The sequence below is a fragment of the Cimex lectularius genome, unplaced genomic scaffold, assembly GCF_000648675.2.
Source record: "Cimex lectularius strain Harlan isolate CLEC.00 unplaced genomic scaffold, Clec_2.1 scaffold174, whole genome shotgun sequence".
Taxonomy (NCBI): Eukaryota; Metazoa; Arthropoda; class Insecta; order Hemiptera; family Cimicidae; genus Cimex; species Cimex lectularius.
In genome coordinates, this window is record NW_019392881.1 from 232712 (window position 1) to 248458 (window position 15747).

Here is a 15747-nt window from a genome sequence, read left to right on the forward strand (position 1 = left end):
CAATAAATGAAAGAAAGAGGCGAACATCCAACCGTATATGTTAACATAAAACCACAACTATGATCAAATTGGAAGTTAATATCTTAAAAGCAGAAGCAAGTTTTATAAAAACAACAAGGAACGGTTTCATGAAATATGTTCAAATCTATATAAACCCAATTGGCAAAAACCAAAATGGAGATCCGTTTCGATCCCATTTCAGAGAGCGAGCGTTGCCTAAAACCCGTTCAGACTCCGTTAAATCCCGTGTTTGAGGTCGACCCATTAACTGGGACGAATAGAGGGCTGAGACCACAATGGAAGGTCCGCGGATTGGTTTTTGCCTTGTCCCGTTTGACTATATCGATCCGATTTCGTATAGCCGTTGGACTGGAAGATTTTAATTGGACACACAAGGATGTCGAGACGTCAGAGCGTGTAAGGAGGGTTCATAAAAGTACACCTGTCAAGTGCACTGAGAGGAATGAGCTTCATATTAGCTCCAGTCAACGATTTCCATACTTTGAACTTAAATTTTAAGAGCCATACAATATTGGCCTTAAAATAAAGTGTTATCTTGATAAAAAAACAAACTAGATTTACATATTCTCACATACCTTCTACATGAACGTGAACTGTTTTAAATCAATTGTTTTTTTCATAGATGCAAAGGATTTGACTTTTTATACAAGTTTTTAAACCTCAACAACACATAAATTCGTAAATTTATATCGTTCAATGATTTATTTACAAAGATGCATCATTTAGTTTAACCTTTGATCATATACTTTAGTTTTTCTTCGAAAGGGCTTAATTATAATTTTCATGTTTTCTTAATATTACATCTATTTCTAGCTAATATCACAAAACTGATTTTCGGTAGTAAAAATAAAATACAAATGAAGATAGGTCAGTTACTAAGAAAAGCACACAAAAAAGCGCCTGACTTACTGATTAAGCTGGAGCAAGTTAGTAGGAAATGAATCTTGTAACAAAAAGAAAATAGAGGAAATCATACTTTAGCAAATCACAACGATATCGAAAAAATTATATGTTGCATTGATTAAAAAGCCTTTTCAGGATTTGGTAGTATTAGAGCAGTATATGTAAAAACCATATCTCACTTAATCAACTCTGTAATTAAAACCGAAATTTTCCCAGACATTTAAAAAAATTCTGCAATAAAAATACTAATAGACAAATATATACAAAAGTGACCACATCTAGCTGGATCTGACTTGCCATTATTGCGATACCATCTGCATATACGGCACTAAGTGCAATCTCATTTGTGGGTATGTCAGCAGTAAAAATTGTGTTCAACAGCGGAACGAGTATTGACCCTTGTGGCACACCTGCAAGTACTTCTTTCATCTCAGATATTAACCGATCCCTGCTTTACAGCGAAAAATATTTCATTAAGGTATCATTGCACAATCAGATTATAGGCCTGGGGTAAAAATAATTTAATTTGTATAATAATCCCTCATGCCATACTTTGTGAAAGACCTGAGAAACATCTGGAAACACTCCAGCCGCCTATAGTTTCTGCTCAAGACATGAAGTATTGAAATCTCTAACTCTGTGAAGCTGACGAGTAGTGGAATGATGGGTTCGAAGGGGAAATTGATGATTTAGTAGTTTTTTTTACAACCTCATGAACATTATGACCAACAAGGGCATAGAGCTTTTGACTAGTAGGGTACATTACACACATATTAATTGTTTAAAAAATTATTCTGTCGAAAAAAAAAATTAGGGGAATTAAACCTTCTATGATTTTTCAAATTGCCTATATTACATTTTTCTTCAGTAAACAACCTATCCACCTCATGTCGTGTAATCTATTTGATTCTCGGCGATAAATGAAATGGTCATGGAGAACTTTAGTGAAGTATACTTCATTTTGCTTATTACATTTTATTAGATTTCATGGTCCGCTTGACCAAACAAATTCTTTTCAATTAATTAAGGTTTTGGTTGAGATAAAATCCGAGTGGACTTTTGCTTAAATGGTAGAGCAGCGGCGTATTTACCCGAAGGTCGTGTGTTCGAATCCCGCTTGTGACATTGACTTTTTTATCTCTATAAAATTAATTGAAAACAATTTATTTGGTCAAGCGGACCACTAAACCTAATCAAATCTAATAATTTCTATTAATTTTTAATACAATTTATAATAAATATAAAATAAAAGTGCTAAGGAAAATAAATACTTCATAATTGACAATATCCCTATTCACTTTTGGGCAGTTTATTTCAGCTTGTAGACCAAACTGATGGTCAGTTAAAGCAAGATTTGGATCTTAAGTCATGTCTCAAAAAGGTGAAATACAATCCACCTATTTTGATTGAGATTAAGTTTTCAGCTTAAATAATTGTAACGTTATTAATAAATCTATTATGTTTAGTGGTCTGATTGATCAAATTACTTCATTCAATTAATTATTCTTTTTATGTAAGGTCTTGGTTGAAATGAGAAAGCTGTTATCATGAGCGGGATTCGAACCCACGACCTTCGGCTGAAGTTATTAACTGTAGTAGTAACCTGTTAATAAAGAAACGAGGAAAAGTAGAAATTTTTCATACGACCATCGTGAAGAGTACTCTAGGTACTAAATGCGTGTTAAACGAAAAAAAAATCACCAATCCCTTGTTCGAATTATAAACAAACCAATTATTACATAGACGTTCACCGCGAGGAGTTTTGAAATAAATTTGATTAAAATGTAAACGTCGTGCCTGCTCGCCCTACCCGTACATTCGGAGACAGACTAAGCTTTTAATCTACGGGCATTATTCACTGTTATTATCCGGGGAGCGAGCCGTCATTTGTAAATCTTATAATCTTTGCTAATGAAACCGTGCACGGAGACAGGTTGAGGCAGTTTTGTACGACTACGATATATGCCGGTTAAAGGACAAATTAAAAGCGTGGAAGGATTTTTGCTAAAACTATTTTGAAAGCAAGCAGAGCTACCCTTTTAATCAACATTCTTCGTCGCAAAATTTCTGCAGTGAAACATCTAACATTTTATTGTAAAGCATTAAACATTTAAAATCCTATGTATATGATGTACTGATTTTTACAAAACTGCCAAAATGAACAATAATAATTTATATATAAAAAGTTTTCAGTTTAAAATACTGAGGATATACAATAAAATGGTATTCATATATTACGTTTATTTAAAAAAATGTATATTTATTATCTCCAATGTAATTAGGCGTCCTAGTAGGTGGCATAACAATTGCAATAAAACAAATTAATTAATTAATTAAAAACAGAATTACCCTCCGTATCCACCCTGTTCGTGCCTAAATGATAAAATGTAAGTTTACCGAAGCTTGTTTTTTTCTCTACAATTAGCTAAATAATTTTTCTCCGAGTACGCCCGGTACGCTCAAAATTCAAGAAGGAGCGAGTTTCCCAGCCTTAACTTTCACCCGCCCATCAGGACAATCGTGTCCGTTTCCTCGTCGTCGGTCTTATGATTCAATTCCAGGCACTTCCTGGAGAGGATGTCGTTGGTCGGGTCGACTATAGCCTCTCTCCTGTTCCATATAACCGCTACTCCCAGCAACGAACCGAGGGCTATTAAGGACAAGGACAAGAGCATCTTGGGGTGCTCAGCCCCAATGACTTGAGGGTGTTGATTGTACGCTGACTCAAACCACTCTTAGCACAACACGGCGGTAAGTTCGACCTTAAAATAGGGCTTCTTGTGTGCCACCATGAAGGGTCTCTTGTAATTTCGCCCTATACCCTCTGTGACGGCTGAAGAACGAAGGCTCTGTACGCGTCACTCGTGCTACTTTGGTAGCGACTATAATCACTTTCGGACGGAAATAAAATAATAATAATTCTAACGAAATTACACGGAATACTTGATAAGAAGCAGAAAAAAGGTTTAATGCAGATTGTAGGAATTATAGGCAGCAAAATCGAAAGCAGGTAGGCACCGAAAGAGAAACAGGATAAAATTAGACAGGAGGAAATAAAAACGGGAAAAATCCTTTCGGAAAAACTAGTTGATATCCGGAAGCAAAACGAACATTTAAGATGGCAGAGTCGAGGAGACAAAAGACGAAGTAGAAAAAGGAAGGAGCAAGAGGATTAAGGAGCAGAAACAAATCTCTACTCACAAACAACTTCAATATTATATTTTTTTATTAAAAAGAACAGCCATAGAGCTAAATATCAAAGAAATGATGTACGTTTCAATATTGTAAAAATGCACATATTCGTAATAATTAATTTTTTTGAACAGTTTGAGTTGAAGAGTTTGAGGGCCCTGTTGAAAAAGGTATACAGTTCAAAAGTTTGATGTAGAAAGTTTTCGTTTTTTACCAATATGTGTCCTTCATGATTTATTAAATTTGATTTTTCAAATTTAAAATTATATACTTATTAATTTACGTTTATCGTACCTATTGAGTAATGGAAGACTTCGATAAGGGGAAAGTTGGAATGGATTTATATGTTGAAGGAAAGGATGCGGATAGACATACAGATGTTAATATAGGCACCATTATGTCTTTACCTTTTTCCAAACCACATTCATCGTCCAAAATAGTCATCTGCGAGGATCCGGACTTAGGAATTTAACTTACCACTTCGGTGCCGAAATATGATACCCAATGTAGGATCAAAAAATTAGAACAATTTAAGTGATCGAGTAGAGAAAAAGACTTAACAGTGAACTTTTATACTCGTTACTTAATACGTTCCCTGTCGATGAGGAACTAAAAATGTCGCCCGAAAGCATTGAAATCAAAGGTGACATGAAAACGTAGGTGAGGAAAACGGGAAAGAACGGAATCCGAAGGGATTGCTTGAGTACATTTAATGACTTCGATCTCTAGTAAAATTAAAATGCAAGTTCCAAAACAAAAACCACGGTATGATGAAAATATACTAAAATGCGGTGCCGCAGAAGAACAGAAATAAATCTTTGCTAAGGTCAACTCTTCACTACATCAATTAGTGCTTACAAAGGGGAAAAGCTAAAAGTATGAGAATGTTTATTAGGCCTGTAAAGTCGGCATAAAACACTTAGTAAACGTTTCGTTTGTATATCATTACATGCAGTATGGTTGAATTAAATCACAAAATCTGTTTGAATTGTAAAAAGTTTTTAATAACGTTTTTTTCAATGCTTCTGTAACTTTTCATTAATCATATTTTTTGACTAACAGAATTGTCACAATGCGTATCATTAAATTTGAAAATGAACCGAGGCACCCTACATAATTGATGTGAACCAATTAGGTAATGAATCTCGTTGATTCAATGGACTTACCTGTTCGGACAGGATTTATTTCCGTTAAAGTACCAGCCTTTTGCAATAATTTAGTGCGAGGAGAAACCGGAGAAGCGGATCGGAACTAGCTTTGTTACGACCGGGGGCTTTTTCCACAAGGATCTTATCATCAAAACGAAACTACATAGATCTTTCTTCAGCCGCCCCTCTCTTTTTATTTCTTGCCCGAGCTCAAATTTCTCATTCTCGCCCTCTCGCGCAAAGCCTAGAAACTCGAGATTAAACTAAATGAATCGCAATAAATTAATTTGGACTTTCTTTCACGACTTTCCCAAGCTGAAAACACAATTAAGTCTCAAGACCATCTTAGGCGATAAATTCTAATACTTAGCTTCTTTCGGGATTTTTAAGGGTCTTTCGTGATATTTCATTTTAATTATGTTAAATATAGCTTATATTTGCTGTATTGTATATAAACACCTGTTTTTATGCGGTATATTTTTTTTTAGTAATCAACCAAACTACGTTACAAATTATTATCAACGAATGTTCTAGTTTATTATTAAAGTGGAACTTTTCTGTGATGTTTCAGTAATTAAATATTTTTTGTTTTTGCATGCTTCTCTCGAAAGTAGGCGATTCAAGCAACATTGCATATAGTCTTTTGTTGGGCGCAGCCCTGAAAACGTTCACATGCGAGCATTCCAACCACCGTCCCTTGTCCTTTAGCCAAGAGCTCTGAATAATTCTTACTGCACGGTTCCCTATTCATAAAATGCTCCATGCATCACATGTCCCTGATTTGGTGTTTTTCATTTGTTTTACGTGAGCAGAAGTGCCTTCGGTTTGCTCATTCAGCAAAGCACCTGTTCATTTGTAAACCACTACGGTTTGCAGAGTATCTGCCGATATAAATACATCTCAAAATCTTCTTGGATCTAGTGTCCAGAATTCGGATCCATCTCGTTCGGTTTTCTCGACTATATTGTCTTCAAAGGGGGCGTCAGTGGCCGCAACGGTTTAGACGTTGAACGGCATTCATCCCTTTAAGGTAAAGGTCCGGGATTCGAATCCAGTGGCCCGGCATTCGAAGCCGACATAATTACAAATGGGCTTTCTTTCAAAAACACCGGCACTGCGAGGGTTGATATAACCTCTGTGTTACGAACCCACGTAAAAAAAGTCTAATAAGGTTGCTCGATCCACTGGAACTTCAGTTTCTGACTTCATTACAGTTCCGAGCTGTCGATTCCAATGATTGTGAAATTTCGATTCGGTGTGCTATCGTGAGTGGAGCTATGATTTTCAGTTAGCAATAAAACAAGCAAATTCGTTGACGTTCATATCTCTACTTCTGAGCAATACAACATTTAAAGTGAAATGAGTCTCATGTGTGCCTACATTATCCTGAAATCATAAAAAGGGTAATTAAAAACAATTAAAAGCAAAATGTAAATACATAGTCACATCTTAATGTTAGTAGCAGTGATAGGGGAAGGAGAGGCCGACGAAGATGATAGGTAACGGCCAAATTATGGAATATCTAGATTGATGATCTTCTAATTTTATTAATAAGCTTTATTGATCTGTTTTGTTAAATATTCTAGCTTTCTTGCAACTCAAAGACATACTTATTCGTTTTATATTTATGAGATACGTTGTTCATATAACCTTATAATAATAAATTTTTCAATGAAGTCAGTTTTTATTTGTTTTTGTTATTTGTTCAGGCGAGTGTTCAGCAGCTTTAGGAATGGAAGAAGGACGGATTCCAGACACTGCAATATCAGCGAGCTCATCGTACGAAACAAAGTCCGTCGGCCCGCAGAACGCAAGGTAAGCCCCTCCTGTAACCTCGTAGAATAAATTTCATCGCGGCAACGTACGGGGCAAGCACGCTAAACCGACATGGCACGATGGTGATGAAGGAGGGGTATGGCTCATTTCGCCTTACACTCGATAGCCGAAACCTGTATTTGAATCTAAATTGAAAATATTGTTGGCAGGGGGCTTTTGCAATTTCCTAATTAACCGGAGTTGTAGCTGCGTTCTGCTTTAATTAAATCCTTTCATTGTCCTGGACTTGAATTCGGCCAAAAAAGGTTGGTTCTTATGGTCCGGGAGAAAATACAGTATGATACATTAAATGAAGTTATAATTTCTGAAGACCGGGGCTAATCAAAATTTTAATTAACAACTTTAAAATCTTTAAATTAGTTAATTTTTTGAAAAATCATATTTGTCAGTTGGTTTTAGGATTACGTTTTATAAATTTACTGAACGAGTGAACTGTTCTAACTAGCCAATGGTGGTTAATATAATTCCATTCTAATTACAAAGGCGTTACTACAAAGAAAAGCTTTTTTTTTAATGTACCAATGAGAAAAGGTACAGGCTAAAGTGAGTGCGGATAAAACGGGAATAGGTTCCGTCCCTCGCCGCTGGCCAAGAAAAGTGACGTACCCCCTCGCAAACATCCTTCCGAAAAACATTGGGCAACAACAACCCCTCCGCACCGCTGTTTCATGCTGTGCCTCATCCAGCTTTCTTCCAGAACAACCCCGGCTCATTGTTATCATATATTTCCTTCAGGAGAGACGTGGTCCTTTTTTCGGAAAAACCTTCATACGTGAAGCACGCCTTTCCTTTTATACAAACAAAAGATAACACTTTTATTTGCCTCTTACACAGCCATGACATTGCATTTACCCTTGAAATTATATTTTCCTAACAGTTGCCCCATACATTTAAGGTTGCGTCAGAAACGATTTTCGTGATATCCAAACATATCACAAATTTATCGAATATAAGTCTGTCAAGTTAGGTTTTATTTCAGAATACTGAAATATTTATCAATTGACCTCACTAATCATATAATCACTCACCTCACTATTCATATATAATAAAGACATAATAAAGTGCAAATAATATTTTTAATTAAGAAACAGAAGAGACGTTAAATACCTATTATCATAATATACTATATTAGGTATTTCATGAGGACATAATTATTCCATAATAATATTGCAAAATCTTTAAAAATAAATAAATAAAATGTTTGATTACTGAATCACAACCAGTTGGTAAAGCAACAGCGAAAAATGCGTGATTTTTAGATACAATAATTTATTACGAAAATTTAGACGTCATTTATTAGTTTTCGTGGTCCGCTTGACCAAATAAATTCTTTTCAATTAATTAATCTTTTTTAAATTAAGGATTTGGTTGAGATAAAAAATTCAGGGTTCGAATCCCGCTTGTGACACTGATTTTTCATCTCAACCAAAACCTTTATTAAAAAAGTTTAATTAATTGAAAAGAATTTATTTCATGTTGAACCGACACACGGGCACTACTGGGTCTGTCTACCTCGTGAGTTTGTTTGTTTGAGTTATTCATACGCGTTTCGGCATTCGGCAAACTGAGTTTTTCACTGAAGATGGCGTAATGCCGAAACGCGTTTGAATAACTCAAACAATCAAACCCGCGAGTGTAGACAGACCTAGTAGTTCCCGTGCGCCGGTTCAACATGAGTTCGCCAACTCGCAGACCCCATCATCTACTAAGAATTTATTTGGTCAAGCGGACCACGAAACCTAATAAATGTAATAAGCAAAATGAAGTAAACTTCACTAAAGCTCTCCGAGGCCATTTCATTTGTCGCCGAGAATCAAATAGATTACACGACATTTGAAAAATGACAAATAGGAGGGAAAGTTTTAATGCGGTCAATGGAGGACCAATGTTTGATTGTAACGATAGAAATAGAGAAACAATATTTTTTAAAGAAAAAGTAAATACTAAAAACTAAACGAATATAATCACATAAGAACATTCTCCTCGCTGAAAATTGACAAATCACGGGATCGAAGCAACTTCGGGCGGGAGTCCGTCGGGGTCTCTGGAATAACAGCTCCGGCTAATTCCCTTTTTAATATTGCTTTTGGGTTGAACAAAACAATGTTATTAATTAGGGTTTGTTATCAAAAGTTTAGAATTGTCACAAATATGCTGGTGTAGGTCGCATATTTATGTTTCGCAAAACGGAAGAACTAACTGTGGCACAGCAAATTTTGATTAGAATTGTAATAATTTCGTTAATTTTTCCTGTCATCATCTTCTATGAAAATTGGGATGGTGGTCTAGAAAGAAGAAAAATTTGATTTCCGACCACACTTCGTCAGCAACAAGTTGCGTTCATAATTATGAAATATTGATTGTGATAGAAAGGTCTCTATGTAATACTAAATAATGAATACAAAAAAATTTAATATAAATAACAATTTCAAGTAATTATTCTTTCTATATAAGGTCTTGGTTGAGAAAAAAAAGTGTCTATCTTCGGCTAAATACGTCGCTACTCTACCACTTGAGCTGTTGTGACTTCGATTCTCTCGGACACTAACTCTCCATCTCAACCTACAACCGTTCGAATTTTCCCTCTTTTTGCCATTTTCATTTATTTCCACTAAGACCTTACATAGAAAGAATAATTAATGAAAGAAGTAACTTGGTAAATTGACCACAAAAAGCGTAAATAAATAAGAATGGTGAACACGGTTTATGTAGTAAAAAATTAACTTTCTTTAAATTGGTATCAATGTCACCCATTTGTCCATTTAGGAATTAGTATTTGAACTCACTATCCATTCATTCCAGATTTACGAGAAAGTGTACATTAATTAAGTAGTTGGTGGGGAATGAATAAATTCAAAGTGGAAAAAACAAGAATAGCTTTTGCTGGAAAATGAACATAGTTGGCCATATCAATGCGCCTACGGTTGTTTATACAATTTAGAAATATTTTCATCATCTAAGGATGCTTTTCTTCCTTCTTTTATTTTTTCATTTTCTTATTGGTTTTTATTATTGATTAGTTATGTGTAAGTAGTTGACAGTAAATTATATAATTAATTTTTGATTTGTTCCTTCGTTTTGCCGTTTTTTTTGTTATATTCATATTTCATTTATACGAAATTTTTTTATGATTTTTGATCATGTATCATATTTAATTATGAAAAATTAACTGTGAAAACTGGAGTATCACTTGACAGGATTCCACTTTCATCGACATTGGTGATATGAAGCCATATTTTTTCAGATTAAAACATTCTGACTGTAGTACGTTGTATTTCTAATACCCTGACCCATTGTTCATTTTTTTACATTCAGCGTTAATTCAATATTTAATAACGAATTGTTTATTAAAAAAAGAAAGCAATGGAACAGGACGTTTGGTCTTTCTCAATATTTCATCATGGGTTTCCAGTTGGCTGCTTTTCTTTTCTATATCTGTTTTTTTCATTACGAGACTTACCATTTTCCATTTCCGAGTTGTTATATCTATCCTTATGTCTTCAATGCGTTTTTTTCTTGCTGTACAAATCTTTGTTTTTCTCTGTCAAATCATTATGACATAACAATTAATTAAGGTTTTTAGTTGAGATGAAAAAAAGTTATTAGCACGAGAGGGATTCGAACCCACGACCTTCGGCTAGATACCCCGCTGCTCTACCATCTGAGCTATCGTGACCTCGATCCACTCGGACATCAACTCCCCATCTCAACCCCACCTTATGAGTTTTCCCTCCTTTTGCCATTTTTCAACTTTTTTTCCACCACTTTTTTCATCTCAACTAAAAACCTTAATTAATTGTAATGTATTAATTGGTCAAGCAGACCACGAAATTAGTGAATTATGACATAATGTTAAATATCCAAGGAAACCCTGCCAATAGAGGCCGGCCCTTGTCTCCGATTATCCTCGTGCAAACTGGTTTATGATCTTTGATGAATAGAAACCTGGGTGAATTCCCGCTGGATTTGTCAGCCGATAGGAATATTGAGGAATGGGCGACCCAACTCACTCAGATTCCAGAAGCTGCAGGTCTATGCATCCTCTAAAATATTTTCCAGGCCTTAAAATCTTCCACAAAACATATTTTATTTTATTAAATTAAGAAAAAAACTACAAATATAAAATTAAAGTACAGGCATTACCCACTATGGAGCTATTATTTCCTGGTTTCAATTGTTCAAGCTAAATTAACACACAAAATTCAGCGTTGGTCCCAGTTTGTAAGTATGGCTAACCCTGATGATAATACACTCTGATCCCAGAGAGATCAGAAACTTTAGGCAATCCAAATCCAACGGTTATAATTTTGCAATTCGGTATGGCTCCCAGTCAATGGTGCTCTGGTGAGTGATAGGTAAAATGTGGATGGCATGGGAAGATATTTCGAACCAGTTCATCATTTCAGGGTTCCCATTACCTTACCAGTATACAGTAAGCAGGGTTGTGTCCTAGAAATTCAATGCGTTCACGGCTAACTCAATGTCCAGAGTGTGAAATCGTAACGCCTAGCGAAAACATAGCGTCTAGGAATAACCACAGATAAGTAAGGTTGGATAATCTGTAAAATTTAAAGGTTAAGAATATAGCTAGAAAAGCACGTGTCTATTTGTTTAAGGCTAAGGAATTTTGGAGTTAATTCCCAAATTGCCATAAACTCATTTTATTAGAAAGCCAAAAAACCTCTGGGACATCCGCCTAGTCAGAGACCAATCAGCCTTCTAAGTGGAATGAGCAAAATCATTGGTATCATCAATCAGAATGGAAAAAACAGTATAGTGGATCAGCAGTTTGCTTTGACCTTTACTAAGCCCGCAAAAATGTTTAACCATAAAAAGCACATAATTCTCATCAACCTGGAAACGGCATTTAACATTATTTGGCAGTACGAGGGCTGATTGACATGGAATTTTCACGGTATATCGTAGAAATAGTTTCCTCTTATATAAAATTCCGTTCTGTGTCCATATAAACAACATAATCTTAAATCCGTTCTTCTTCGCCACTGGAATCCCCAGAGTCCATTCTGGGACCAACCCTTTTCCACATATTCATACATCCTCTGCACAAGTTTTGAAATTACCAACTTACACTTTATGTAGATGGTATAGCAATATGCAGCTCTGCTTGGAGACCTGAAACAATCGTCAGGAGGCTGCACGAGGATATAAACAGGGTGTCCCGTTTCAGTAATGGATGGAAGTTAAAATTAATGCCCCTAAAGTTAAGGTCAATACGCGACGCTCAATCGTTTGTCAGAAAATGTCAATTAACTGTTTTCCAGTTGCTATAACTGAAAAAATTATATACTTAGGAGTTATTTTAGACAAGAAACTTAACTTCTCCAGTCACGTAAATGAGATTATTAAAAAGGGATATGTGGCAACGAGGATTCTCTTTTCTTTCGTAACTCAGAACTGAATGATACAAATAAACGTCTTTACAAACTTGTTGTAAGGCCGGCATTTTTGTATAAATAAGTAAAAGCAATAAATAAAGATGGTTTTTTAAACATTTTTTTACTGAAAACTGTACATAAGAAATAATCCAAGTCAAATATATAGAAAACCTAAAACTAAAGACACTATCACAACAACACAGTATTTTCTACCATGTACGTAAATTCATTTGGCTCATAAACCGTAGGCTAAAACTTCCAATAATACCTGCTTAATTAATAAACAAGCATGATAAACAATTACAAACTTAGATCAAAACAATAGATATCAAGAAATATTTGTCGATAGGTTGCTAGTAAAAAGAATTAAAAAATTAAATTTAAATGAAGCACAAATCACACTCAGCCACCCCATCAAAAATTATTAGCATTTTCGTTTCTTTCGGGGAAGCTATCAGGAAAAGAATGTAAAATTCATGAACGAGAAGCTTTTAAAAATAGAGGTCGGCGTTCACTCAAAAATATCCTCTCAAAAAAATTGGAATTTTTTAAAATTTCTTCATTTACTCATAACACATAAGCGTTATTAAACATACTATAAACTATTGTTATATCATTTTTACTGTGACTGCTAATTTTAAAACTTTGGCTTGAACTTAACTGGGCTAAGAAGTAATTTTTGTTAAATGTTTTTATTTTTGTTGTTTGCTTACATTTTTCTTGTTATTCTTTATTGGAAAATATATTACATTTAGTTCTAATTTCATATAGACCAAGTCTAACTTAGAGCATCTAGCCGGTGACAGACCGCGATTTTATGTTTTATAGACTATGCTTAGTTGTACTACTATGTAGCCAGTTTCAGTTGTAAAAAAAGGAACGTAAAGTAATCCCTGTAATAAATAATTCCTTAAAATCCAATTACCCATTGGCTAACGGGAGCAAGAGGGGCAAACCACTATACAATACTTTAATCATATAATTCACAATTGCAAATCCATGGGAAGATTCGAACCCAGGACCGCTAGCGAGACATTACAATTCGGACGCCTTTACCCCTCTGCCACCGCTGTCGGAAGAGTTTAACTGGCAAGTTTCAGTTGTAAGATTTAATATCTATAGTTGTAATAATTAGATAAATATGCAAGAAATCTAAATAAATAACAATTTAATCGATTTTGAGCAAGTAAATATGTATCTATAACATTATTTTATAAACAACAACGATGTAGAAGATCAAAAACTGGATCGGCTAGTTTGTGTTAGCCCAAATGGCCCTTCCGATCAATCAGACCAGTAGTATTTAGCCGAAGTCGTGGGTTTGAATCCCGCTGGTGACACTGAATACCCCACATATAGAATAATTAATTTAAAAATAATAATAATAGTAAATAAAACGAAAATAATATAATTCAAAATAATCAAACAATTTTAATAAATAAAAATAAAAAAAATTAAATAAACAAAATACATTATTCCTTTTTGGACAATAAAAATAAAATATCTTGGAAAGAAAAACTGAACATTAAATGAACAAGAAATATAGAATAAAGACTCACTGGATCCTCAATGTGGCCATTAATCATTATAATAATTTCTTATCTGTCTTTTTGGCCGGTCCTTGGTGAAGGCGTACTCTCATGTGGTCCTTATAACTTTTATTATCTTATTTTGAACTACAATTATTTATTTAGCTTTTTATTGATTATCTTCGATTGAATAAATTGCGAAGAAATTTATTTAGATTTATCATTTTGACGCCTAGAAGATTATATTCCTTGTTCAACTGCGCTGAGATTTTATCAAGAGGATTGGTTAACTGAATATAATATATATATATATATATATATATATATATATATAATATTCAGTTAATAACTGAACGTAAGCTGTCCTCATGCGTATAAATATACAAAATTTATACAGCAAGGTTTGCAGTGTTTCGTGGATGTACATTAGTTTTGAAATAGTATTCATCGGTTTTTTCGGCGATCCTTCTCAAGGTGTTGAATGTCTAATCGTTTTAAACCTGAATAACTTTAGTTAATAAGAGATAATACTTGCGGAACGGTAGGAAGGAACTATCTCTATCACGGGTAGCCTAGTACAGTTGCTAAGTTTAAATCACTTAGAAACTGTTTTGGAAACCCCACGAAATCCCGAGTGCTTGTGCTTTCAACGGGTTGAAATAACATTTTAGCATCTTTTGCGTGTCTTTCATGCCTATTGCAGTATTTTAAAAAATATAGTGTCACTCTTTTATTTCCTTTGTGAAATTATTCCGTTTGCCATCGCGATAAATTTTATTTAAAAATTTCAATGTGAATATATTGAAAAGATACATTTACTTTATTGCTTTCGTGTTACAAAACTTATCGCAGATCAAACACCGTCTGCCTACTTTTCGCTTTCTCTTCTTTTTTTCATTTTCACTCTCTTACTCGCTCTCTCTTGATACAAAAATAATCTTTCGATCCGTGTGCATAAAAAAATCCATTTACCAGTTTTTCCGGCCGGGTCTCTTTTTAATTACAGTTCATTTTTAAGCATTGATCTAATCGCTGTGTCAAAGGGATGAAAGTGCTATTTTCACCCCCGTGTAAATGCTTTTCTTGATAGGAGGGCTTCGTTTTTCCGGCCTGATTTAGAGGGCACATTTAGCTTACCCGCCCTCTTCTATTTTAACCTGCGCTCAGTTAAAAATTAAAAAAAAATAATAATAACAAATTTATATTACAGCGGGCTTTCCCGCTTTTCATTATCGGTCGTGTTTGCTCTTCTTTTACCAATAATTTGTTTAGCATTCATCAAAATAATTGGTTTTGTTTTTCACTCCGTGTTAATCTTTTGTAACATATTCCATAAAGTTTGGAAAAAATACTGAGAAAATAAACTTTTATTCTGGGTTAAATTATATATAATTTTCTCCTAAACAAAGATTTTTAAATAGAAATAATTTTAAAAATATTTTTATCGCAAGTAATTCTCTTAGGGGGTCCATGTCAGCAAGTTACCTCGTTTAGTATACTTGCCGTCTTTGGTTCGATTGCCGTCTTCACTTGAATTTAATTCAAACTACCACCCTTTCACCAATAAATGCGTATGTATTCACTACTACAATAATTGCTCTGGATAATATTTAAAAAAAAAGGACATTAAAAATTATTCAGGTTTTAATCTTATCGTTACATATGATTTCGATCGGCCTATCCATCTATCAGATTTTTCGGCATTCGCCATCTTAAGTGTGT

General features: G+C 34.4%; 1 protein-coding gene across 1 annotated transcript in view; it reads left to right on the top strand.

The window, feature by feature from the left end:
- Positions 1 to 15747, top strand: part of LOC106663556 (discoidin domain-containing receptor 2-like) — a 271017-nt gene that overhangs the window by 78767 nt on the left and 176503 nt on the right. The window contains exon 3 of the mRNA XM_024229012.1: positions 6974 to 7079. Coding sequence (XP_024084780.1) covers positions 6974 to 7079 — 106 coding nt within the window. The remainder of the gene's footprint in view (positions 1 to 6973; positions 7080 to 15747) is intronic.